The 27,642-nt window shown below is 38.7% G+C and overlaps 2 protein-coding genes across 3 annotated transcripts in view; one reads left to right on the forward strand and one right to left on the reverse strand.

Annotated features, from left to right (window-relative positions):
• LOC141800579 (hexokinase-1-like) lies at positions 1-27,567 on the reverse strand. The gene is given in 18 exon segments (XM_074683193.1): positions 1-553; positions 4,050-4,283; positions 4,849-5,004; positions 5,093-5,157; positions 5,159-5,265; positions 6,525-6,624; positions 10,133-10,228; positions 11,872-11,991; positions 12,140-12,288; positions 18,358-18,662; positions 20,645-20,878; positions 20,963-21,118; positions 21,399-21,582; positions 21,793-21,892; positions 21,978-22,073; positions 22,341-22,460; positions 24,843-24,991; positions 27,546-27,567. Coding segments are annotated over 18 exon segments (2,544 nt in total). The 3' UTR covers positions 1-402.
• The window catches only part of myom2a (myomesin 2a), a 90,942-nt gene continuing 67,540 nt past the window's right edge, over positions 4,241-27,642 (forward strand). For both annotated transcript variants that reach the window (XM_074698494.1, XM_074698504.1), the window contains exons 1-2: positions 4,241-4,380; positions 4,866-4,976. The gene's annotated coding sequence lies outside the window, so the exon portion shown is untranslated. The remainder of the gene's footprint in view (positions 4,381-4,865; positions 4,977-27,642) is intronic.

Below are 27,642 nucleotides of genomic sequence, written 5' to 3' on the forward strand. Positions count from 1 at the left end.
TTTTTCTTGTGTGTGTTGCAAAATCCTAATGACCCCGGGGTTCAAAGTGGCCTCTGTTATATAAATACAATAATATATTTGCCTCCATATAAAAATAAAATTAGCAATACACAAATATTGCACAGCTAAGGAGTTTAGTTTTATCAGATTATCGACAAGCTATAGAGGAAATGTACAAACATGGAAATAATAAACCCTCCGGTGCAGTATAAATAAATATCTCAGTGTTAGTTCCCTAAGCATGCTGTATGTCTCTCTGGCTCTGCAGGGGGCAAGCGGGGGGCCAGGTGGGGCAGAGGTGGAGTCACGGCTGCCAAGTAGTGGCGTGGAGTCAGGCGGTGCGGCGGGTGAAGGACACGTGGAGTAGCAGGTTGTTCTCGAAGACAGATGGGGTGGAGCTCCTCAGTGCTGCTGCGCCTCCAGCTCCCTCTGACGGCAGCCCACGGCGGTGATCAGGGCGGCCCCTTTCCCGCTGCCGTCCTCCGATAGCAGGAAGTTTACGTCACATTTGGGGGCGAGTTCCTTCACAGTCTGCTGGAAGATCCGGGAGAAGCTGGGGACGACAGGAAGCAGGTTAGAGCCAGACCTGGACAGCGTGGTTACAGCACGGTACGATCGCAGACTGTACACTGCAAAAAACTGAAACCTTATCAAGTGTTTTTGTCTTATTTTAAGTAAAAATTGTCTCACATTCAACTTATCAGTCCAGAAAAATGTCTTGTTTTAAGTTTTTTAAAGACAGAAATTAGGTCTGTTTTTTTGGGGGGCTGTCATTTTAACGCGTTAATTAAAATAATTAATTATACCACAAATTAATGCGTCATAAAAATTTAAAGATTAATGCAGATTAATCTGGATCCCAAACCCGCAAGGCGTTCAAAGACGCACTTATTTTCAAATGTCTAGCATTTACAAACCGTTTGTCCTACATGAAAAAAGTGGTGTTCTCGTCAGATTTTCAAATTTCCGACGGTCCCTGAATGTATCACACCTAGTAACATGCTTTGAACCTGGGGGAAGAGAGAGCGCACTGTTAAGGGGACTGCTGTCCACATCTCGTTTATTCACACGTCCTTTTTGAAAATCTGCAGAAAATCAACCGTTTGCTCAATTCTGTAAAAAACAGATAATTCTACACTCTTTACTGCATCAAACAAGCCCTGAATGATCGATATTTGTCTTGTATTTAAATCTAAAGAATTCTTTGAAAAATGTCCTTCCATCTTCCTGGTGTCATGTTTCAGCTTGGGGCTGCTCTGCACCAATCAGCAACAGTTTGTGTGTTCAGAGCATGTTAAACTGAGAATACTTCACTTTTCTTTGATCTAAGACTTGAAAAAAGTGTTTTGTACATAGTTCCTCACAGTTTTTAGCCTTTAGCCCTGGTTCTCCTGACCTCAGAGAAGTAGAGAAGTTCATATTACAGTGAAAATTGAGTCCACATCGAGTAAAAATGTGAACAGAAGCAAAAACCGTCCTAAAAATCAAATCAGCTTATCTTAGGTGCAGGACTGTGTAGATTTTGTTAAGGTAGGTTCATGTGTTCCTTATGCCTCAGGGTACCTAAAAATGTGTTGTATATATTCCCGCCTTATTTTTAAATGTTTTTCAATGTAATTTTAATGTAATTTTAATGTCCTGGAATTCAAATTCTTTATTCTGGGACCTTAAGCAGATATGAGATTAAAATGCAATTAATTAGATTAATTAATTACAAATCCTGTAATTAATTACAAATCCTGTAATTAATTAGATTAATTTTTTATCGCCTGACAGCACTAGTTTTTTTTTTTAACTTCTAACAGCAATTCAGACCTCATTTTGTCTTTAAATAACTTGAAATGAGACATTTTTTCTGGACTGGTCAGGTGAATGTGGCTCATATTGAGTCTAAAAAGACAAAGTAAAAATTGTCTCATTATACTTGATACAAGCCACATTTAACTTTTCAGTCCAGAAAATCATCTTTTTTCCAAGTTGTTTAAAGACAAAAATGAGGTCTAATTGCTTGTAACATGTAAAAAAAAAACTGCCAATGGGACAAGAATAATATGCTTGAAAATTTGCTTCAAACAAAAATAATGTTTTAATACAAGTAATTTTTTTTTGTTCCATTATCAGATTTGTTTCTTTTTACAAACAATTTAGACCTCATTTTTGTCTTTAAATATCTTGAAATGAGACATTTTCTGGACTGGTCAGGTGAATGTGGCTCATAATGAGTCTAAAAAGACATTTTCTACTGAAGATAAGACAAAAACACCTGATATATTTTCTGTTTTTTTCCAGTGTATAAGACATCGGTTTGTGAGCCTATCAGTGCACTGAAAGACTGAAATCTTATCAAATGTTTTTGTCTTACTTTTAGAAAAAATCAATTAATTATACTGGATACAAGCCACATTCAACTTATCAGTCCAGAAAAAATGTCTTGTTTTAAGTTGTTTTAAGACAAAAATGAGGTCTGAATTGCATGCGACAATTTAAAAAAAATCAGCCAACAAAACAAAAAAATTGCTTAAAAATTTCATTAAAACTACAATATCCTAATGCAAGAAACTTCTCTGTTGTTCCGTTGGCAGATTTCTTTACTTGTTACAAGTAGGGGTGGGTACCGAATTAGGTACTTTTGTAGGTACCGACTGACTTCTGTCAAAAGTACCTGGTCTCGATTCACGTAAAATCAAAAGGTACCATGTTTAGGTACCTGAACGTATCCTTATGACTGTGAGGGAGTGGAAGAGTAGGCAATTTTCCATGCTGGACATGAACACAGCATTGCAAGGTTATATATCGAAGAATAAAAATGTTAAAAAAAAAACATTATACTTTATTAATAAACAAATTGATATTTTTTGCCATGTAAACACAAAAAATTACCTAAAATTACTCATTGCAAGTAACCGGGCGCTGGTATTGTATCGTTTCCAATTTGAAAGGTACCCATCCCTAGTTACAAGCAATTCAGACCTCATTTTTTTCTTCGTATGACTTGAAATAAGACATTTTTCTGGACTGGTCGGGCGAATGTGGCTCATATAAAAAGACATTTTTTCAGCAAACCTCCTCTCTGGCAGCTAAACCCATAATTATGAAAAACTGGTCACCTTATTATCTTTAAAACTATTAAGATGTAAAAAAAAAAAACTTTCTTCTTTACATTTTATGCTAATAGAGAAATGAGCTATAAAAAGTGAAACTGATTTTTGAACCAGACTGTGAACATGGTAACTTTTTCTGTAAAGATCAGCTTTTGTGAATGGTTGTGTATGTGGTTTCCAGTACTTCCAAAGCCAGCCTCGAGTGGACACAAAAGGAACTGCACTATTTGAGCTTTCTCTTTTAGCCCTTTCAGTTTAAGGAACTCGAATTCTACTTTCTTGTTTTATCTACTGCAGGACTAAAAGAAAAAAAGCCTAAACATATCCCTTTAAAACATATTCTTACACTGAAGCTCCATTTTTGACAGTTAAGGGGCGGGGCCCACCAACGTCCTAATTATTCAAATTAATAATTTAATAACTTATGAGAACTAATCAACAAAACTTTTTAAAGGAATTCAGAAGTATCACCTTTACAACAAAACTGGTTTCAGTTTCTGGCTGCAAGGATGTTTACACCTGTTGTAAGATCAGCATTTCATTATGGGTGTAAATGGCTCTTCCTTCACTTTTGGTGACAGCCTCAAGTGGACACTCAGGGAACTGCACTTTTGCATTGGCGTCTTGTTGCAGCACAGTAAAAACCCAATTTTACAGGAGTTGGTGTCAGTCATTATAATTTATTTTTCCTTACATTGGTGAGGTTGAATTTTTATATTTTACCAACTTATTTTTTAAAACCAACTTTCCAAACGAAGACTAAATTCCACCAGATCTGGTGAATTGATAATCATTTCAAGAGGCCTTCCATTTTTCTGAAATACCTGACTGAAGACTACAGGAACAACCTTTGCACCTTTTGAAACCTAATATCCGCTGTCTTTTGAAAGCGTTGGACCCCGTCTTCCCCAAACCCGCCCTGCATTATGTCCCCACCCTGAGCCTTACTGTGGGTGCAGCTTGTAGAGCGTGCCGTCCACGCCCACCGTGACATCCAGGTGGTCTAATCCCCTGTTCTCACGGATCTTGTCCACCACCGCAGCCATCCCGGCTCCGCAGATCTGAGCCGCGCGGCGGGACACCGTGCCGCACACCTCCTTGACGATAATACTGTCATCACAGGTGCTGTCGAGCCCCAGCTGCTGCAGGATCGCCCTGACCTGCAGCAGCGCCAGACGATCGCTGCGGAGAAGGAGGATCAGGCGGGGGAGAGCGTGTCAGAGGTCAGCCAACAGCAGGAGAGTCACCGGATACCTCACAGCTGTTGCCACAGGCTAAGGTAGGCTTAGACAGCGTATAAACTCAAGTCATCACGTTGCAGAGGCCGTTTATCCCACTGGATGCCACTTCACTGTGAACAACACACACTTTCCTGTGCTTATCCTCCAATCATGCTGCACCTCTCCTCTACCATGGATCCATCTCTCTTTCTCGCAGACGTTTTTAATCTCTGCAAATGACTTCTGCTGTTTCAAAATGTCCAATTTGTTTCCATTAATGCAGCTGGTGAAGACAGAAAAGCTCGCAGAAGGATAATAAACTCAGACAAATAACATTTCACTGCTCAGGAAACAGTTTTCAGGGAATACAGAATATGATTTTAAACAAGAGTAATGTGCCAATCATCAACGCAGATTATGTTAATAACCCTCTTCATCTCTGAGTTTTTTAACAGACTGCTCTTTCTGCTGCCACAGAAACACTTTCACAGTTTGGACGTGTCAAAAAGCTGCTCAGTGACTCTCACCTCTCTATCTGTGACAGGAACTTCGTCTCAAAGATGCCCCTGGTCTTCAGCGTCTCTGAGATCTGTCCACGGAAGAGGAAGCCCCGCTTGGTCAGATCGATCAGGATCTGCCTGACGATCTCTCCGAGGTACATCCCACTGCACATCTTCTCATACCTGGCCCACACAGGTAGGAAGGTTTAAGTTATCGTGTCTGAGTTTGACTGAACCTGATGATAAAGTTTGAGACTGGGGTTGTTTTGACCTCTGTTTGCCCTCGTTGAGCGAGTTCTCATCCACCGCTTGGTCGTACTGCGTCCTGATGTCGTCCAGGCAGCCGTTGTCTCCAAACGCTCCCCACTCCATATTCACACACATGCGGCCCTCGTTTCCGTCCACGATCTCGATGTTTTTCGCCTCCTCCATGTAGCAGGCGTTACTGCCCGTCCCTGAGAACACACAAGCAGTCTTTAGAAACTCATGATCAAGGGTTTTCAACCTGTGACTCTTTGACTCATTTGCAGTGGCTCCTTGTAGCTTAAAACAATATTATTTTCCATGCACCTGTGGCTAACCTCAAGTTTTACAGCCCTGGGAAGATAACTACATCTACAAAAAGACTGATCTGGAAGAAATTAATGATTTTAATTCTGTGAGGATGGATTCATTTAACTGACAATGTGCTGGATTAATATACATGATTGATATGTGGCAAGAAATCAGTAAACAACACAAAAATTGATGAGTTGGGTGATATTATTGATATATTTTAAATTTTGTGAAATTTTGTGAAAATTTTGGAAATTTGAAAATGGTTAAGAATTTTTTAGAATTTTATAAAATTTTAATCATATTTTAATTTTAAACTTTATTTTAATTTTTTTTTTTTTTTTTTTGCAAACTTTTCTACACATACAGAAGTTTTTCAATTTTTTGCAAAAAAATTTAATTCATTTTTTCCCCTAATTTTTACAATTTTAGTACATATTTTAAATTTCAAAAAAATCAAGACTTGAAGGATATTATCAGTATATGTTTTCCAATTCACGTATCCTTTCCAAAAATTTTAAACCTTTAAAAAAAAATACCTAAGGGTTATGCAATTTTATCATGGTGTTTTTGCATTCCAGTATTCTTTCAAAATATATTGAAGTTTTTGCAAATCTTTGAACTTTTAAAGTTGTTTGAAATTTTTGCAAATCTATTACATTTCAATTATATTTGAATTTTTGCAAACTTTTAAAATTTCAAAAAATCTTAAAAAATATATATTTTTAATTCTTTTTCTAAAACTTCTATTATTTTATTAATTTTTTTGAAAATTAAAACTACTTCAAACATTTCATTTTTTTCCAAGTTTGACAAATTGATGCAAATTTTTGCAATTTTAGCAAATATTTCAAAGTTTTGCAAATATATCACACAATAAAAACAAAGAAATTACGTGTAAAATTTGATAAACTCAAAGAAACTTCCCCTTTAGAAAATTATTTACCAGATTTTTTTACTATGTATAAACTTTATTCACTTCATAGTCTTTATTGTGAAGATAAAGTAGGTTTTGTGGCTCCTGAATGACTCTAATCCAGGTGAGCTGAGGCTAAATGGCTCCTTTGAAAGTGAAGGTTGCAGACCCCTGCTTATAATGGAAAAATGAATCCAGGAAATTTTGGGAGAGGGGTCGCCGTTTAACTGACCTGCGATGAGTCCGACCTCACAGGAAGGTTCCTCGTACGCACAGGTCATCATCGTCCCCACCGTGTCGTTCACGATGGCAACCACGTCCAGCTCAAACTCCTAGGAGACAAAACTAAATCAGCCACAGGAAACAAAACTTTGCAGCGGAAAGTTAAGGAAATCTCCCAAATCAAGACTCATGCTTTGAGTTATACTCGATTAGTTCAAAGTTGACGCCAGGATTCCTTAAAATAACGAGATGATAACTCAGAATATCTTCTTTTCTGAGGTGAACGTCAAAATAAATGTTCACCCTGGATTTACTCCACGACTGTGTTTCACAACAAAGTAACAGATTCATGGAAAACACGTTAAGATGATGTCAAGGAAGAGTTCTTCAGACTACAGCTGCTAAGTCTGCAACGCACTTTGCAACAAGCTGTTACATAACAGTACATTGAGACTAATGACCCTGTTTGTTAACGAACAGACGGGCCCTTATCTTCAACCTCTTTTCTTTTTTTATAAGCTGTTAGAGATATAAACCCCAAAATGTTTGGAGGTAGAGCCGAGGTCTAAAGACACCAGACTTTTCCTCCAAATCCACGTTTTATATCCATCATTTGTTGCAGACTGGGTGTGTTGATGCAGGGATTAATTCCAGTCATGGCAGCTTAACAAACACACACACTGAGCACACTGCAGTTCACTCACATACTGAGACAGGATACACAACAAAATACACGAGCTGTTTCAGAGAGCTGTGAAACCCAGGAGCTCTGCCAAACACACAAACACAGAGTATCATCCCTGTCATCGCCGAGCTAACTCTGAGCTTAGCAAAGATCCACACGGCAGACACTGTCTGAGAGTTATTTCCCAGGTGTTACGACATGCTCCAGCAACAATAAGCACACACACCGCTGCAGTCCTGCACCGCTTTACCTGCCGCTTAAAGATTTACGGTCACGTTATACTTACTGGATTCTCCATCTAAAGGGGTGAGATCAATGCAAGAAGCTCAAAGGTAGGGACAGGAAAAGCATACCTTCATCAAAACAGAATCATCAGGGGTAAAATGTGTAAAAATTAAACTGAATAAGGTTGAGTTAAACCAGCTTCATACACCTGCCACAGGTTAGGCCTGCAACCCCTGATTTTTTTTTGTTTTGGGCCATAATGTCGCTCGTGTTCCTCCACATGGAGGGATATTTTGTAGGGTTTTTTTTTCTCATGGAAAATGTTAAAATTCAAATTTCATCTTTTTCCCTGGGTCACTGATGGACTGGACAGAAATGTATAACCCTTTGAAGGACATTAGAGGACAAGAATGTCCCATCCAGTCCTATTATGACCACAATTTATAAAAGCACAGTAATTATACACTATAATCATACATTCTCTTATTTCAGGGTTTCACTTAAGACGAAAATAGTAAAATGTGTCATTTTTACTGTTTGCCATGAGATGGGTCAATTTTCCAATTGTACATCAATACAAAAAACACTCACATTTTTTTCATGGTTAAAAAAAAACTTTAAAAATACAAATGGGCATTAAGAGGAATAAAACAATAAATTAAAAAATGATAAATTATTATTCTTTAAGACTGAAGTTGATTTTAAGATTTGAGAAAACTAAGTAAAAATTATGAATCTGTTCTGTTTTTATTGCAGTTTTTGTAGAGGATATTTTTGTCCAAACGTGTATTCAATTAGTAATCTGACATTGCAAAACAAGAGTGAAAAATGTTATAAATTTTATGTATGTTTGAGCCTGATCCATAAAAAAATAAAAAAAGAAAGAACGAAAAAATACTCAGCCCTCTCACATTTATTATTTTAAATACAACTCATATTAATTTATTTTATTCTATTTCCTCTTGTTTCCTTTTTCTTTTATTTATTTTTTTATTTTATTTATCTGTTTATTATTCTACTTTATTTTATTTTGATAGAAATGGTGACATCATGAAATTAAATGGGCATTTAAAGGGTTAAGACAATAATAATAATAATAATAATAATAATAATAATAATAATAATAATAATAATAATAATAATAATGATAATAATAATAATTTTCTATTACTGATTTTATCATTATTGTTGATTTTATTTTTATTGTTGATTTAACTGTGGTTGTTTTTTAAACTTGTATAGTGTCCTTGAGCATCCTGAAAGCTGCTTTTTAATAAAATACATTATTATCATAATAATGATGATAATAATAATGTCAATAATAATAATAATAATAATAATAATAATAATAATAATAATAATAATAATAATACTAAATAAAATTAAATAATAATAATAATAAATAAAATTAAATAATAATAATAATAATAATAATACTAAATAAAATTAAATAATAATAATACTAAATAAAATTAAATAATAATAATAATAAATAAAATTAAATAATAATAATAATAATAATAATAATAATAATAATAATAAATCATTATTATTATTATTTTTATGTTATTGAAAATATTTAAGAAATATTAAATGTTTGGTATTTTGGATTAGGACTGAAGTTACCTGAAAGATTTGAGCAAAAAAAGTGGAAAAAATATAAATATGTTATTTCTATAGCCGTGCATGTCCTCAAAGTGTTGTAAATTTCAAAGGACCTATAGGGATTAGTATAGAATTAACTCTTATTTTTATTTACATTATTACAATAAGGGATGAAATAAGTACTGAAAGTGACCCCAGCTTTGGAAACCACTGGACTTAAAGAAGGCTAACTTTTGCATCTCTAAACTGGACAACATTGTTTCTCATGGTAGTTCCTGCGCTGCAGTCACTTTATTGGCCTGCTGTATCAGAATAAAGAGGCTGTCCTGAGCAGAAGGAACATTAAGCAGCTTTAACAAGCCAACACATCATGCTTACATCACGTTTAAGTCAAACCTTTTGTGTCTAAGCTATAAGATGCGACATGAAACAACAATCTGAGCTGCAAACAGGACAAAATGTGCCCAAACTATACAAGATGCTGTTTCTATAACTCTACAATTCTACAATTTCATGTAGCAGACCCCATCATCTCAAAGCAACATACGACACAAGATGAAGCTCATGAGCTACACAGCAAGCCAGTTTCTACGAACAAGAGACAGAAGAAGGAAGTACTTGAGGTTAAAACAGTCCAACAATTTCTGTTTGGAATACAGTCAAACCCAAACTGGGAAAGGATTTTTAACTTCCTCTCTTTTGTTTTTGATTCCTTTGCTTTGGCAGCACTAAATGACTTGTTGAAATCTAAAATAAAACTGTTGATTTGTCTGAAACGCAGCTTCTTCCACTTACACTCGTCAGGGTGAGCTGTGCGCAAACTCTATACTCATCTATTCACTGTTCACTGAGCTGTTGTTTGTTTTGTGGGAACGTCTGTATAAGTATTTTCGTGATATTAGAGATAGTGAACAGGACTCAGGGCTCCACCCTCTCGTCCTTGTGCACGTGCTACGTCGAGCTGTGACAGATAATCTCACAGAGACAAGGATAACCTCTGCTGTGACGTGCATGTTTGGAAAGCCACTTCCTGAATTTCCTGGAATTACCCAGAAAGCACCAGGAGTGATGACGTCGTGAGCACTTACTTCGTCTGCACTTACCTCTTTCCTCTTGATGGCTTCTCGCAGAAGCTCGACTACATCCTCGCCCTCGCAGTCTGTGGCCTTGAAGCCTTTGGTCCAGGTGACGAGGATCCCCTGCAGAGCAGGAAACACTTACTGTGAAGTCTTTACAGCTTTTGTTTCAAACCAAACCTCAGTTATTATTCCCTTTCTTAATCCTCTTTCCTCTCCCAGCGGCTTTAACGCTTTTTACCATTTAATTCTGCTGCTGTCTGTAAAAAGAAGAAAGCACATTTTATCCACCCCAGAGAAGGAAATATGATTTGCTTTGCTTTTTTTGCTGAAACACGCTTCCACACATACACACTGGGACCCTGTAGACATGCACGAAAGACTGAAGGAGGCTGAATTTGTCGACTTGGTTCATAGCAGGGCTGAAACTCAGATTTTCAACAAACTGCGCCACCATCTTCCCCAAGTACACCTGCTGCGGTGGTCTGAGGGTTTTCTTGTGTTATTTTATGGTTTCTATGTGAGATCGTGCAGAATTTTTGACAACTTTTGTCCTTTTTTAACCACGCAGCAAACATAAACTTGGATTTGGTTGGATTAGAAAAACTGTTTGGATGGCAAAAAAGTGTAATCCCTTAGAGTAACAAAGGTTTATGCCAGTAATCTGTTTTAAGGTCAGCTTTGAAAACCCAGAGCAGAGACTGCACCACAGATTGATGTGACAGTGTGCTTATGTCTCGTTATTCTAGTCCAACGGTCTTCAACCTGTGGCTCAGGGGCCTCATGTGGCTCTTTGACTCCTTTGCAGTGGCTCCTTGTAGCTTTAAAAAATAATATTGGAGTAAAGAATTTTTATTTTTCTAACAGTATGTATTGATGATTTAACAGTAACACTGTAAAAAAATTGTGCATCATAAATTTGTTGAACTACATAAGCACCACTTCTTGCAATACAGCTTTTTTATTTTTTATTTTGTGCCATTTGTTTGAATTTTAATTTTTTGAAAATTTTTTAACCCAAATTTAAAAAAAGATTTTGCAAACATTTTTTTTTAATTTCACAATTTTTGAATATCTGCAATTTTTTAGCCAATTATTTAATTTTTAATAAAAAATTATATGTATTAAATTATTAGATTATTTTTTTTAAAATATTTTCTTATTCTTTTAAAATTTTAAAATATATATATATATATATTTGCAAATAAATGAGAATCTAGAAATTTTTTGAAATTCTATTTTCTTAAAATTTTTGCAGGTGATTTTAAGTTTCTTTCTTTTTTTTTAAATTCAAATTTTTAAAGTTTAAGAAATGTAAACCTTTTGAAAAATTTTAAATATTAAAAGTTTTTATTTATTGTATTAAAATATTAATAAATTTTCAACATTAATTAAATTTATGACAATTTTTTCTTTCAAGAGTTTTGCAAATTATAGAATATAGAAAATAATTTAAAAAAACTAAGATCACACATACAGTTTCTTAAACACAAACAACTTTTCATTTGGATAATTATAAACTAGATTTTATTTCTATTTATGGAATTTTTATCCTCTCTTTTTGTTATTATTGTGAAGATAAAGTAGATTTTGTTGCTCCTGAATGACTTTAATCCAGGTGAGCTGAGGGAAAATTCCTCCTATGACAGCAAAGATTGCAGACCTCTGGTGTGGTTCATTGCAGCAGTCCAGGTGTGACAGTTGGAGTTTGTTATTTTATAGAAAAGGTAGGTTGTGATTATTGAGGAAGTTATTGGATAACTCACTGCATCCAAGCTGGTCTGATGGCAGGGGAAGGAGAAGGTAAACCCCAGCGGCAGTCGAGCGCTTTTCATCCCCATGTAGTCCAGGAAGTCAGAGATACAGTGCACGATGTGGTCGAAGAGCTGCAAACGACACATGGATTAAATGCTGGGAGATATTTTCTCTTTAAGATGCAAATGTTGTCCTCCTTCCTGCTGGATGTGGAGCAGACGTAGGAGTGTTTTTTGAAAACAGGCAAAGCACGGATAACATTTCTTTATCAACCCTCACCTCTTCTCCCGTGCCCTGCATGACCTCGATGGGAATGGCGTAGATTTTGTTGTGCATCTCCACTGTTCGCCTCTTCCCACTGCGGATCTTTACCAGGAGCACACGGAAGTTTGTCCCTCCGAGGTCCAGAGCGAGGAAGTCTCCGTTCTCTGAAACACATCAGACAAAATGTTTAGTCTTTAAGGGCGTATGGGTTTTTTTATTCTTATTTTTGTCACTTTTTAAGGCTCCCTGCTCCACAAACCCCCTTCCCTCTGATTGGCCGGCCTTCTAAAGGCCTGTTGAGGGCGGAGCTACAGGTAGATATTGGTGTTTAGATCCTCATGTTTAACCTCATCATTCTATTAAGATCTGGATATTTATTTTAAGAAAAAAGCATTTTGATCAGTTCACAGATTCAGGGATTTTCTACAGCACAAATGCAGATTTTTCTTTTTTTGACTGGAGTTGTCTTGGTTTTTACACCTGATAAACGCTTCTGGTGTAGTAATAAATTTTAATCCATGTAGTTCAGGAAACGTCAACGGCTCTCTGCTAATAATTTACTGGACACAGCATCAAGTAGTTTTATGGCTCCAGTGTAAATGTTTGATCTGGGACAGACTGTTGGCTGCACTTGTAAGCAGATATCTGTTTATAGAGACGCCCAGGACAAATCCCAATTGTCATTTTTTCTCCTGGTATAATACTTATTTGATGTTTTTGATTAGGACTGAAGTTGATTTACAGATTTGAGGTAAAAAAAAAAAAAAAAAAAAAAAGTAAAAAATTGAGTCCGTTCTGTTTTTTTTTTTTTTTCATGCATTTTTTTTAAAGGATATTTTTTTGTCCCAATATGTCTTGAATTTCATTACAAAACAAAGAATTAAAATTGTTATAAAGTATATGTTTAAGCCTGATCTAAAAAAAAAAAAAAAGAAAATAAAACAGAAAAAAGAAATAAAAAATATTCAGTCCTCCAACATCTATTATTTGTAATACAACTCATTTTCTTTTATTTCATTTATTTATTTATTTTTATTTTTATAGAAGTGGTGACATCATATAATTTATTGGGCATTTAAAGGGTTAAGATAATGATAAAAAAAATTCTGTTGTGGATTTTATTTTTATTGTTGATTTTACTGTGGTTGTTTTTTAATCGTGTTCAGTGTCCCTGAGTGTCTTGAAAGGCACTTTTAAATAAATGCATTATTATTACTATTATTGAAAATTATCAAGTGTTTGGTTTTTGGTATTAAAAATTCTTGCTTTTATATTCAAAAGAAAAAAAGAGGCTGCACCAGATTCAGACTTTCACCATCCAAAATGCTCTGCTGTACCTTTAGGCCTTGAAGGCCTTGTTGTCTCGTCAAACCAGCCTCGGCCTCGTGACGCTATGACGGAGAAATTATCAGCAGCAGTTGAACTTTATAACTTTAGATGAACCAAAAGCAATGTGGGTAAACCTGATTCATCAGTCCTCATGACGTCTGGTAGGTCTATGATTTTTGGAGAGATGCCAACATTACAAACTCTGCTTTACACTAAGAGCAAAGCAGAGAGCCTCACCTGAACCTTTAAGGAGGTTACAGGTAGCGTGTGACTTTTTAAAGAGGATAATTCGGGCTATTCAAGGTCGAGTGTCTTTGTTAGTGCTGACTCTGAACAAGCGCCTCATGTTTGGTCTTTAAAGAAGGGGTGTTGTGCTTTTAAAAAGTCTTTAATCAGTCCCTTAGGTACTCTGTAGTGCTTTTACATGATTTACAGCTCTCGATGAGATTAAAAGGGAAAGTTTTTTCTCTCAGTGGTGTTTTAGAACACCCATATTTCAGCCTGTGAGATGCTGCTGTCTCTTTAAGGCTCCCTGCCCCACAGACCCCCTTCCCTCTGATGGGCCAGCCTTCTGGAGGCCAGAGCTTTGGTGTTTGAGGCTTTTGAGGCTGAAGTAGTTCACATTAATCCATTTAGTTCAGGAAACGTCAACGGCTCTCTGCTAATAATTTACTGGACACAGCATCAAGTAGTTTTATGGCTCCAGGGTAAATGTTTGATCTGGAACAGACTGTTGGCTGCACTTGTAAGCAGATATCTGTTTATAGAGACACTCACTCTTGTTTTATGGGAGCCAGGGTGTCTTTACATCAGATTCTACATTTTTATGGAGTAAGAGTCGAATGCCTCTGTTGCAAAACTGAAAACTTGAAAATTAAAAATCCTCCGAGCTTTAATTTAGGTGGAGTATTGGCAGGAGCTTCATGGTACTATACACATCATGGTACTCGGTCACAACATCACAATATTGTGATAAACTGCAATGTTCTTCACATTTAAAGATGCCGTGAGGAGGATCTGTTTTAGCTGGACTGTGTCGCCACCTTCTGGCCTGGAGTCTCACACACACTGTCGTGAAGATGTGACCTTTAACCAGGCGTGTGCCGCCTGCCGAGTTGGACGTTCTTCCCTCTTTTTCCTTTATTTTAGCGTTGCATATCTTGTGATGTGCAATCCTCCTTTTTCCACTCGAGTGGAAGTCTTTAAACGCAAACTGCTCGACTTTTGGAGCAGCAGAACTGGCTACGGGCTCGGGGCAGTCGCCATCATTAGCTAACAACCACGCTGTGTTGTGTGTGCCCATTGGCTGCTCGCGTGCTTGTGATCTCGCAACACACCTGTCTCCAATCAATCAATCAATCAATAAAAATGTAAACCTATAGCGTAGTGAACATACTACGAGTCGTCCGACTCAGCTTGTCTCAAGTTGAGTCGAGTCTGAAGTCATTGTCTTTCAAGTCAAGTCGAGTCTTAAGTGCAAGTCGTCAAAATTGGTACTCGAGTCGAGTCCCTATGACTCGAGTCGCAAATTGTCTGATGAGGAGGATCTGTTTTAACTGTTTTGCCACCTACTGGCCTGGAGTCGCACTGTTGTAAAAATGTGACTTTTAACTAGGGATGCACCGATCCTGGTATCGGTGTATCGGTGCCCCTCAAAGCTGGACCGGTATCGATGGGAAAGGGGCCGATCCAAAGTGCCGATCCAGGCAAACAGCTCCATGCCTTTTATCACTGGCGCTCTTGGCTACTTGTTTTAAAATGTTACCTGTGATGCACTTTTTTTTTACTGCATTACCAGTCTACAGGGTATAAAAGTTTACATTTGAATATAATTTCTGTACATTTTGAAGCATTTTTTTAACCAAAATAGTGCTAAACATTTGAATATTCAATAGTTTGAATTAGTGCTGGGCAAGTTAACGTGTTATTTTCATGTTAACCCGTCAATCTATTAACGCCGTTGAATATTTCATCGCACATTAGTGCATGTTGCTCACATGCTTTTATTTAGTAAATGTCTGTGTCTGACCGCGGTGGAACCAGAAGTGAAATTGGCAGAAAAACACGATGAGTAACCAAAACAACCATGGAGAAGAGGGGCAACGCCATGGAGCTTAAAGGCGCTCGCCGCTTAGTGTATCAGTCCGCGCGCACGGCGTGCCAGATATAAACAAACGGAGGTAGTCTGCCAGGACGAAGAGACACGATGAGAACTAGAGCCTTATTTAGCGGTGTTTTTGTGTGAAAGTAACACGCTGAAAATTCTCTAAATAAAGCGTGAATGCAGACAGATATCAGAGTTTTTTGGTGGGAGTCCGTTTCTTTGTGTTTTTGGTCAAGTAAAATATGGCCCCGTCTGAGTGCAGAGGAAACCTGCAGAGGAGCAGGGAGGGGGTGTTTGGTGCGAGCGCTCTGGGCTTCTGCTGCACAAAAACACTGCTGTAGGGGTAATTTCTGCCCTAAACCTTGTGATAGGACCCAACTTGTTCCATCCCAGAGGATCACTTTAATGCCCTGACAGTGGCAATAAGCTTTAATTTTGTATTTACATTTTGTAAATTTGATTTGCACTAAATATGTGATTTAACTATTACTGTATAACAAGTACTGATTTAGTGTTTGCATGACAGATGTTATGGCACTTTCACAATGCGATTAATTATGATTAATCAGGGAAATCATGCGATTAATTACGATTAAAAGTTTGAATTGTTGCCCAGCCCTAGTTTCAATAAATATTTACTTCAGTTTTTCCATCTACTTACATTTTGCCATTACCAGTCTTATCCCACAGTAGGGCATGCAGGTTATTATTCAACACTGGTATCAGATCAGTATCTGATCGGAATGGACTGATACCCAAAGCCCAGGCATCGGTATTGGTATCAGAACTAGAAAAGTTGGATCAGTGAATCCCTACATACCATGCCATTACATATTGCACTCAGGTTGTTGCAGCGCTATCTAAAAAATGGCTTGAAATTGAGAATGTTTTGTTTGTTTTATGTTTTACTATGTTGCCTACTGTATCAGTATGGATCAGGTATCGGCACAATTAAATTTTAATCGATCGGATTGAATCGGATCGCAATGGAAAAAAGTGTATCGGCCCATCTCCACTTTTAACCAGGCATGTGTGTGTTTTGGAACAAATTTTCTTTATTCAAGTTAACTTTTTACCAGATACGACACGACAGGGTAAGGTATTTATCAATCAGTACAGTTACGTAGTGCTGTTGTTTAAAAGGTGACAACAAGCAAATGTAAGTTTGGTAATGTCAGTAGCTGGCTAAATGTAGAGCTATCGGCAGCCCAGTGCTACGACGTGTCCGTAAGCTGACGTGACAACAAGTTAGCAACAAGTCAGTTTGGACAGTAGTTTAGTAGCCGTCCATACTGGTGCTCCAAGACATGTTTGTAATGTGTGATGAGAAAAACACAGATCTGTCTTCTAGAGATAGACCAATTATCGGCCGGGCCGATTATCAGGGCAGATATTTGGCATTTTGGGGCATATCGGCATCAGCCTTTTTTTTTTTTTATATCCAACAGCCGATATGAAACCCATTCTGCGTCTCTGCACAGAATTTCTCCCTGTCTACACTATGCAAGCCCTAGATGGTCATTCAAAATCAGTCATGTAAAACCAAACAGAAAATTAATTCATCTTCATTACATGCTTGTAAAAGTATGCACAAACTCAATTCTGTCCAGTTTTGTTGCAGTTACATCAAATTTTTTGCAAACTTTGTTTACTGTAGAAAACTTAAGCAATTGATTTTTTTTTAAGTTTTCAGTTAACCTTATAAAACATGCTGCTGAGCGTGGGAGCTGTTTAATAAACATGCTTGAAGGCATTTGATTGCAGTTAAGTATTGGAGTTTGTATTGTTCAAAATTTTTACACCAACATTTTCACTTTGACTGCAAAGTAATATCGGCTTCAAAAATCGGTTACCGGCCGCCTTGCCTGCTAATAATCAGTATCAGTATTGGTCCCCGAAAAATCCATATCGATCTATCTCTGCTCTCTTCTCTCTACTAAACTTCATCAGCCAGTGTGGTGTTGTCATAGAGACTTGGGAAGCTAAGAAGAAGCTACAAAAGAGTATTGCAAAATGACCAGTAACCTGTAATATTGGCGCTGATAATCTCTTTTTAAAGTGTGGATTATGATCAGGCAGATATTTAGAGGAGGGACTTTTCAAGATCACTTAGAAACTCCTCACAGGAACTTTAACTTTGGAAAAAATAGAGATGATGTTTATGAAAATCACACAATATTACTCAAAATTGAAAAGACACATTAAGTCAGAACTAGCCGACTGAAAACAACTTTTCTATTTTAGTGTTTTTTAAGTACTGAAGGCCAAATGCAACATTACATACGCTTAACTTGAAAACAAAGTGCATCAAGTCTGTTGTTGCAAAGAAACTATTGGGTAAAAGATGTGGTTGGTTGGTGTAACTGATAAATGCCGTTTGGTTTAACCAATATTTCTCATAAAAAAACGAATAAAAGTTACTATGAATATAATTTTACTAGGCTACTACACTGTAAAAATTAAACTTTAGATAATTTTAATCCAACTGACCAAACTATAGAGAGGAAACATTGATGTCTACAGCGTCAAATCCCACATCATGAAGTTTAGAAGTGGAATAATTGAAATATACTTTGAGATCTTATCTATTCAGTTATATACAGTCTATGGGCAACATATAGTGGAGTAGCTCTTCAGCGCCATCTACTGCAGTGGAGGTGGGGAAGTCATATTTTTCTTCCAACCCAGCTAAAATATGAATTTTGACATTGTTTTCTAAATTTTTCCACACCTCTACCTGGCTCTGGTTTCCCCCTCTCTGTCGTATCTTTAAATCTTTCTGTGTGTCTGTTGTGTTCACCTGTGCCATCCGGTGTACTCCTCACAAAGGTGGGCAGCATTTTGACCGTAGCCTCCTTGTGGCTCTCCTTCTTCAGGCCCCTCTCGATCTCCACCCTCATGCGTTTCTTCACTTCTAACAGCTGCGCTTTGCTCAGCCTAAACTCGGCCAGAGTCTGCTGAATCTGGCGCGCTTGCTCCGTCAGACGGTACGCCACTGCTGTCACCATGGCAGCGCCTTTCGCACTCCCACTCTCTGACAGCAGGAAGCGGACATCTGAGTCCGGGACCAAGCGGCGCACTGTCTTATGCAGGCGGCGGGCGTATCTGACGAGAGAGCAGAAGATTTAGCAGTCAGGGAGACGTGTTGGAGATAAAAAAGACAGTGCTGAGTGTTTGAGGTGGTTTTGGGGGAAGAAATAAACCTTTTTGAGAACAGTGCATTTCTACTTTAGCTATTCTACAGCTGTAGTAGGAAGAGCAGCAGCAAAGACCCAATGAATATGAAACAAATCAAGCATCAGTGACGATACATATAACACTGGCTAATCAGAAAATAAGAGGAGATGAGCTGGAGGATACGAAGAAAACACCTCCTCCTCTCTTTCATGTGCATACAAAAAAAGCTAAGTCAGGGAGAACATCAGCAAAGACCCCAAGTTAACAGAGCAGAGCAAGCATTACAATAAAAGCTCTGATAAAATCAGACACAGAAAAGAAGAAGGTAGGGAGAGCACACCTTTTCTCTTTTTATGCATATACAGAAAAGACTGAGGCTGGGGGAGCAGTAGCAAAGAATAGTGAAGAACAGACTGAAGATGAGTGACAACACATAAAGTATGACACCAGATGAATCAGATGTGGCATTAAAAAAGAAGTCAGGAAACTACTCTTTCCCTCTTTTTCATGCTTTCACACATCGAAAGGGTTAGTCAAGGCAGGGGGAGCAGCAGCAGTAAAGACCCTCGGGGGTACAGAGCAAAGGGAGCATTAGCTATAATCCACATCACACTGTTTAAATCTGAAATACAAAGGAGTTAGGGTGGAAGTGGGGAGAGCACACATGTCTCGCTATCATGTGTGTACATAAAAAGCCAAGGCAGGTAGAGCAGCAGTAGAGTATTGAGCGAGCACCAGTGCAGTATGTACGATGCTGAAATAAGTGGACATGAAAAACAGGAGTTTGGGGGGAGAGTAAGGGAGAGCACACATCCACTGTCTTTTTTACGAATAAACGGGAAAAACCAAGGCAGGGGGAGCAGTAGCAAAGAGTTCTAAAGAACAGACTGAACATCAGTGACAGTACATATGGTACAACACTGAAAAAATCAGACATGGCATTAAAAAGGGAGTCAGGAGACTACTTTTTTCCTCTCTTTCAAGCACATACATGGAAAGGGTTTGTCAAAGCAGGGAGAGCAGCAGCAGTAAAGCAGTAAAGACCCTCAGGTGTACAGAGCAAAGGGAGCATCAATGATAATCCATATGAAGCTTTTAAAAAAAGAAACATTAAGAAGGAGACAGAGGGGAGGTGGGAAAGCAACGTCTCTCTCTATCATGTGTGTACATAAAAAGCCAAGGCAGGTAGAGCAGCAGCGAAGAGAGCTAAAGTATGGGGCCATCATCAGTGCAGTGCGTAAGAAATCAGGAGTTGGGGGGTTAAGTGGGGGGAGCACACCTCCCCTGTCTTGTATGTGCATACATGAGAAGGCAAAGCAGGGAGAGCAGCAGCGAAGAAAGGTTAAGTACAGAGTGGGCATCAGAGCAGCGCATATAGTGCTGGAAAATTGGACATTAAAAACAGGAGTTGGAGTGGAGGTGGAGGTGCATACATTAAAGGGCAAAGCAGGGAGAGCATCAGCAAAAGCAGTTCATAGGAAACTCTCATGCTAAGAGGTGATGACCTTAGCTGTGACCTGATATGGGCTGGTGCTGGGAGCAGCTGATGAGCTAACGTTGTGCTTAATTAGCGCTGACTAATGCCATCTGTACACTCTCAAGTCAAACAATCCTGTTAGCTTTGTCATGGAGCGTAAATTCAGTTGAATTAATGTAAATGTTGCATCATAGAAATGCAAATCTTTAAATGCTTTAATGAAGAAGGATTACTCTAACTTCCTCCATAACTCCTGACGGTGTTTTTTTCTATCACCTCTGTCTCGTCCCTAAGTTTCTTGAATGTCTTGTCTCAGTCGTCTCCAGTCAACCTGTGTTTGATCCTTGTTTTCATTGGTTGTTTGTGTAAGGTGGAGGGAATTACTGCAAACATGGAGGCTAACGGCAGCAGCTCCAACACAAACTCTACTCACTGTGGGTGCATCTTGTACATCGACCCATCAATGCCCACAGTGGTACGAAGGCGCGCGACTCCTTTGGTTTCCTTCAGGCGGCCGAGGATTGCTCCGAGCGTGGAGGCGATCAGATTTGCAGATCGGAAGGAGACGATGGTGCACACGTGCTGCACGGCCAGACAGTCCTCCTCTGAAGGCTCCACCCCGAGCCTCGTCAGGATCTCCATACATTTCTTCAGCCCTTCTTTAGTCCTGAAATCACAAACATTAGACGTCAGAAGGAAAACAACAGAGCAATCTTTCTGCAACATGTGCGAGTCAATCTTCCTGACTCACTTTTCGATGGCAGAAACATGTTTCGTCTCAATCTTTCCTTTGGTCAGGAGCTCAGGGGTTATCCGGCCCTCGAACAGCAGTCCCTCTTTGGCCATTTTCACCAGGATGAGCCGAACCAGCTCCCCCATGTACATCCCACTGGCCATCTTCTCAAACCTGGGACAAAAAACAAAGTTTCCTTTGAATGATACAGATTTTCTGTTAAACTGTGACTTTAGACACAGAGTGTGCACCCAATGCATGGATAAAATAATACTTTGAAAATATGCAAAAGCCTTTATATCCTTTTAAAGTGTGCTAGATGCACTCCAAGTGTCGGTCATCCTGCAGAAATGGGTCGGCATAAAAAGACTTAATTTCCTCATCTTAAGATTATAAGATGAAACTGGGGTTTAAATGATTTTTTGTATGAAAAATCAAAGATTTGTTGTCGTACAGCTGCTTTCCTGGGTTGATGGACCCTCTGTCGATCTCTCGGTCAAACTCTGTGCGGATGTCCTCCAGGGACCCATCGTCACCAAAAGCCCCCCACTCGGTGTTGATGCACATCCGGCCTTCGTCTCCCTCCACCAGGTCGATGTGACGCAGCTCCTCCATGTAGCAGGCGTTTGTCCCTGTACCTGGAAGGACACAGAGAGATGTGACTGCAAGTCTGTGGAGCTGAGGAGTGAACTGCCTCTGTGACAACAGGGTTAGGGTTGGTATGACTTTGGCGCCCTCGTATGGAGAAAGGGGGAATGGATCTTTAAGTGGCTGTGTGTGTGTGTGCAGAATGAGTGAAGAGCCTTTGCAGTGGTTGTAGAAATGTGTTCCTCCTTTTTTTTTTTTACCGATAATGATGCCGACTTCACAGCGCTGATCATCAAATCCGCAGGTCATCATGGTGCCGACTGTGTCATTCACTACCGCCATGATGTCCGCCTCATAATCCTGAAAAACAAGACCACGTTTGCCTCAAACTCATCATTTCTCAAACCATAACATCACTTCCTGTCTGACGAGGACACAAACTCACTCCTCGTTTCTTTATCGCCCTGTTGAGCAGTTTCACCACATCCATCCCTTCGACGCCGCTGGCCTTGAATTTCTTTGTCCATGTCACTAAGACGGCCTGTGAAAGAAAGACTTTTATGAGGCCAAACTTTGAGTTACAGTCACACAGGCTTGGCAAAACAAAACGTCTGTCCATTGCTATTCCACTCACAGCGTCAGGTCCCAACAAACTGTCTGCTCACATAAACGGCTTCAGCAGAAGTCAGAAAAAGTCTTTTTGGATACCCCATGTGTGTTTTTTTATGCTATAATTGAGGAAAAAGTCCTGACGAGATGAGAAAAACAGTCTAAAAGAGGATTTTGACACTTTTACGGGAGCGTTTACCTCGTCTAGTTTGCTCTGGGCACAGGGGAAGGAGAAGGTAAATCCCACAGGAAGCTTTTTATCCTTGATTTTCTGCTTCTCCATGAAGTCGCCCAGGCAATCTGCAACGTGGTCGAAGAGCTGTGGACAAAACAGAGACTTTAAAGCTGCAAAATTACAGGATAATGTGCAAAAATCTCCTCCCAACATAAACTAGTCAGATTTTCAGCTGTTTTGTCAAAAAATTTATACTTATTCTTTAACTTGATGCTAACCATGTTTCAAAACAGTTCACACAAATACAAAAAACACAAAAGAAGTTATGATGAGTGTTTTTTTTTTTTTTTCTTTTAAGTTTGTCACATGACTAGGTTCAATGTTGGAAAGAGGCTCACCACTCTACGAGAGACTGCGTGAGCTAACAGTTCAACAGTTTGAGAATAATGTTCTTCTGGAAAAACTGAACTAAAGAAACAAGGACCAAAATCCAGACTAGATGGACCAGATCTCCAAGTCCTCAGTCAGCCCTGCTTTAAAAAACAGACTCTGTGGATAAACGATTGTCTGTATCTGTGTCTGGGACTGTGACAAATTAGGGCTGGGATCAAAAATCTGCTTTAAACTTGTTCAAACAACATGTTAGATGTTTTTATAAATGTGTAATTTATATCTTTTGGTGTCAGAGAATTTTATTTGACACTTTTTCCATTTTTAACCAATTAAAGAATCAGCAAAGTATGAAGACTGCCAGAAAACCAGGAGAAGAAAGTTATTTTTTACATTAACACCGCAGTATTAGAATTATTTCTTCTTCTTCTTTTTTTCTCCTCTTTGAAGATTTTTTTTCCCTAAAAATATTTACGTTCTAGCTGATGTTTTTTTAAAATTCCATTGTGTCAATAAATAAACCATAAGTAATCCCTCATCAGGGTGTTCATTTTAGTTATTTTGAAGTTGTACAAACATGTACAGAATAAACTGACCTGAAAATTGAGAAAAAAAATGCAATTTATCTAGATTTTGAATTTTGCCATCATCACCCAGTCCGAGGTGGAACCACAAAAGCACAACCGGTATAAAATAATTCACCTTTCTAGGAGTTATGCAAGTTTACTGATGGAATAAGGTATTTGTTATGAAATATCACCTCAAAGAATATTTAAGATTTTAAGTTTAATCTTTAAAATACGAGTTTTGTTGTACTGAACAGGTTAGTATGCCATGGACATCAATGTTTTCTTTTCATTTTTGAGTCAGTTGGTTAAAAATCCATTTACATTTCATTTTAAATTTCATTTTTTCAGTGCAGTAGATTGATAAAATTATATTCATAGTCACTTTTTTTGCGCAGTATGTTTCTTTTTTTTATGAGAAACATTTGTTATTTATTAGTTTCACCAACTGACCACGCCGACTTCCCGTTTACAGAAGAAGATGTACAAATTCTAAGAATTCTATCTTTGATTGTAAAGTTCTAGAATTTTGACTTTCATTCCAGAATTCCAGAATCCCCACTTCCGACTCAGGATTCTAGAACTCTGAGTTCAATCTCTGAATTCTGACTTTGATGTAAACATTCTAACATCCTTCTCAGAATACTCAGTTTTTTTAATTTAAGTATTTTCACTTTCACTTAGAAAGTGATTTTATCTTGTGTACATAATTTAATGAAAATATGTATATGTGACTTTTTAGTTTTATTTTATTTATTTTATTTATTTTTTCATTTTCAGGGCACCAGAAAAGTCCCTTGAGATGTAAAATGACTTTTTTTCTAATAATTATTTTCAGAAACAACTCAAAAATTATGATTTGAAGAGAATATGCAAAAGAAAGTAAGAGACAGGAACATTTGAAAAAACAAAGCAGAGAATTGAAAATTACCCTGTGGTAAAGAGAACAACATAAGCAAACAACAATCACCCCTTTGCAAAGTAAATTTATAAATTTGACTGAATATTTAACTTTTTGGCTTCAGACAGAATGAAATCCACTGAACTCTTACTAAAACACTTATTTCACCTCAGAACAAAGCTCCTTGTTAACACTCTTGTTCCTCTGACGCGTTACATTTCTGGCCAGCTGCCCCGCTGACATTTCATTAAACAACATCTGTCCTTGCTGGGTCTGAGTCACGCTCTGATCCAATCACACGGCCTCAGACAGACGCTCATGTTTGGGTTATCATGTTACGATACGACTGCCAGCTGCTCTCTGCGAGTTCACTAAAGGTCGATGCTGCTTCTTACTCCACTCTTATTATTCCCAGAGTTACTGAGGAGGTCGTTTTACACAACCTTGACCCTGTGAGGTGACGTGTCCTGGACCTCTTTGCCTTTGTGATGCAGGCAGAAACAGTGGCTGTTTGTGGTGGAAACAGTCAGTAAGTCTGATCTGTGCTGTGCAGTTTTCACTAAATACTTTTATTTGGAGCCAAACCAGATCATTGGTCTGTGACTTCTCAAACAAAACCCACAGACTTGAACACAACATGAACAAATTCAGTCATAACCGTCTGCATACCCGGGATCCGCTGCCATGGATGATGTCATCAGGCGTCTCATAGACCTGGCTCTCCATCTGAACCGGTTGCTTCTTGTCCTGTGTCACTTTAACTCGCAGGATCCGGAAGTTGGACCCCCCAAGGTCCAGAGCAATGAAGTCCCCCTTTTCTGTCAAGACGAAAAAAAGACAGAGTTAGTGAATTATAATCCTCTGTTCTTTCTGTTTCTGAAAACCTCTTAATCCACAGGGGGCGCCAAAACCAACACAAACAGTCTCACAGGAGCTTTAACAAAGTGTTGAGCCCTTAATTTTTTAATCCACAAAAAAAGTTTCCACGGCGTCTCTGAAATGCTGGATCCTGTTGTAATGAGAGGATTTAACCAGCTTTTAATCCCTTTTGAGGCTCCTTAGAGGATTTACCAGCTCCACCATCACCTGCAAACAAGACGTGCCATTAAAGAGGAAAAACCACAGAGGAAGACGTACACGTACAATATGATGCCAAACCATATTTGCTCTGATGTTCACTCTGGGATTTAGTGTTTACACTGCCAGGAAAACCACTCTTCACTCAGCGCTCTGTCTGGTTTTACTGGCTGCCAAAGAAGGATACGTCTTCTTGTCGTGGCAGAGCCGAGGCTGAACCCAGCTTTGTGAAACTCCTCCAACAAAATTTATTTATTTACTGTTTATTTGATGAGGACTTAACACTTACAGTGGACAAACCAGATGCATTGTTTTAAGTGATTGAGCACAGGTGCTAAATGGTCAAACAGCAAATCTATGATGACCTTTGAATGGAAACGGAAACCAACACATCAGAAATGACAAGTGGAAAGGCATGACTTCCATCCATCCATCTATCCATCTATCGATCTATCAATCTATCCATCCAACCAAGACAAGCTATCAACTCCACTTATTTATTCATATAAAGTATTAATTATATAATGGATTCATCCATCCATCCATCCATCCGTCTGTCCAACCATACAATTACAGAGAAACCTTCATCTACTCTTTCTATCCATTTATTCTGATCCATAATTCAGTCCATCAATTTCCCTCATCATTTCATCTATTTTGGAGGAACTTTGAGCTCTATCAAAAAGCAAAATTAATATTGAATCCAAGCAATCAATCATTTAAAGGTCCCATATTATTCAAAAATCACTTTATTAAGTCTTTTAGTGAAATTTGTTTTGGTCTTTGTCTTTCCTCCCAGCCCACAAAATGTGATATTTAATGACAAACCTGTTCTTAGTAGAGCTTGTTAATGTAAAATCCTGACCTAAAACGAGCTGTTTGGAATTCCCCGCCCACTCCCCTCTCCAGCAGCGGGGAGGAGAATGCCGAAGTTGAAGAGCCATCACTGCTCTGTTTTTGGCTGTAAACAGCCACATAGTTCCATGCTCAAGCTTCCCATCTCAGAAGAAGACAGACTAAGTGTCTAGAGTTCATTTATCAGGAAATGTTCCAGCTACACTCAGTAAAACTGTGCATGTGTGTGCTAGTCACTTCACGGCCGACTGCTTTTCCAACTTTGGACAGTCCAACAGAGGGCTAGCCAATAGACTGGTCCTGAATCCAGGCGCATTACCAACCATCCTCCAACAAACCTGGGACCCTGGAAATGTGAGTATTTTAAATGCTGTGTGCTGTGGAGCAGATGGAAGAGCTTTTCCTCAGTGTCCCCCCTGTCTCTGTGTTAGCTTCAGGATGCTAACTTTAGCTGCAGTTAGCCTGTTGTTTTAGCCTGTAATGTTACAGTAAACGAGCTTCTCTGTTTTCTAAACATTGTGCACTCTGAGCTCGTGGCGCCGCTCTCAGTGACGTGGAAGAGCGGGGCGGTATCAGCGGTGGCTCATTTACATATGAAGGCCACGCCCACTAAATCAGAGCGTTCTGAACAGAGGGGCTATGAGAGCCTGGAAACAATGCTGCTGAGCTTCATTTATTGGCTTTTTGGACCAAAACATGTTACTACCATTTCATGAAGACATCAATGATCCAGATTAAACTGCAGGAAAGGAGCAGGAGATGGGAGCTTTAAGTGCTTTTGTAATCATACTTGGGGTTTTTTTTGTTTGTCTTTTCTTTTTTACCTTTTTGTTTTTTGCCTGCATGATCTTCCTGCACCCAAAATGTACTAAAAACAACCCTGGATGGTTTTATTTCGAGAAGCACTCTAGCTAACAGTATCCTCAGTGGGGTTTAATGTGCAGAGTCTGCAGCTGGGCAGGTAGAGGTAGAGTGTCACTCCAGGCAACAGGCCAGAAAGTTAAACTAACCTCAGAGTTGGGACGGCTTCTTCCACAGTAAAAACGCTCCTTCACTTGTTAAATATCTACCTTTTGTTTGAATGTGATGAACTTAAAGGAAATAAACAAATGTAGGAGGTAAACTGTTGTTTTCCTCTTTCAAACTGCTGCGGATATCCAGCTTCTTATCACACACTGAGCTCCAATTAGGCAGAAGAAAGGGATCGAGTTTCCTGCGCCAGAACACATGATCGTTTGTGGGCGAGCATTTACCGGAGCAGGGTTTGAACCTGTGACCTTTGAGTTGGGAGAAAACAGCCAGGACATCCAGCCTGTGACAGAACAATGTTCTTCTTTTAGCGCCACCATGACTGTCGTGTGTGCTGCATCGCTCCGTTTATCCCCCTGACCCGTCTGGAATGAGAAGTGACCAGGCCTGACATATAGACGTGTTACTGACGCGCTGCAGAGTGTGTCGACATTATATCGTCCCTGTCCCACTGTGAACTCTGTGACTGAGTCTTGAAGCTGTGACCTGACACCTCGATGTTTGTCCT

Source organism: Halichoeres trimaculatus, unplaced genomic scaffold (genome assembly GCF_033239565.1).
Source record: "Halichoeres trimaculatus isolate MK-OKI-2021-1 unplaced genomic scaffold, fHalTri1.1 fHalTri1_scaffold_2, whole genome shotgun sequence".
In the NCBI taxonomy this organism is placed as follows: domain Eukaryota; kingdom Metazoa; phylum Chordata; class Actinopteri; order Labriformes; family Labridae; genus Halichoeres; species Halichoeres trimaculatus.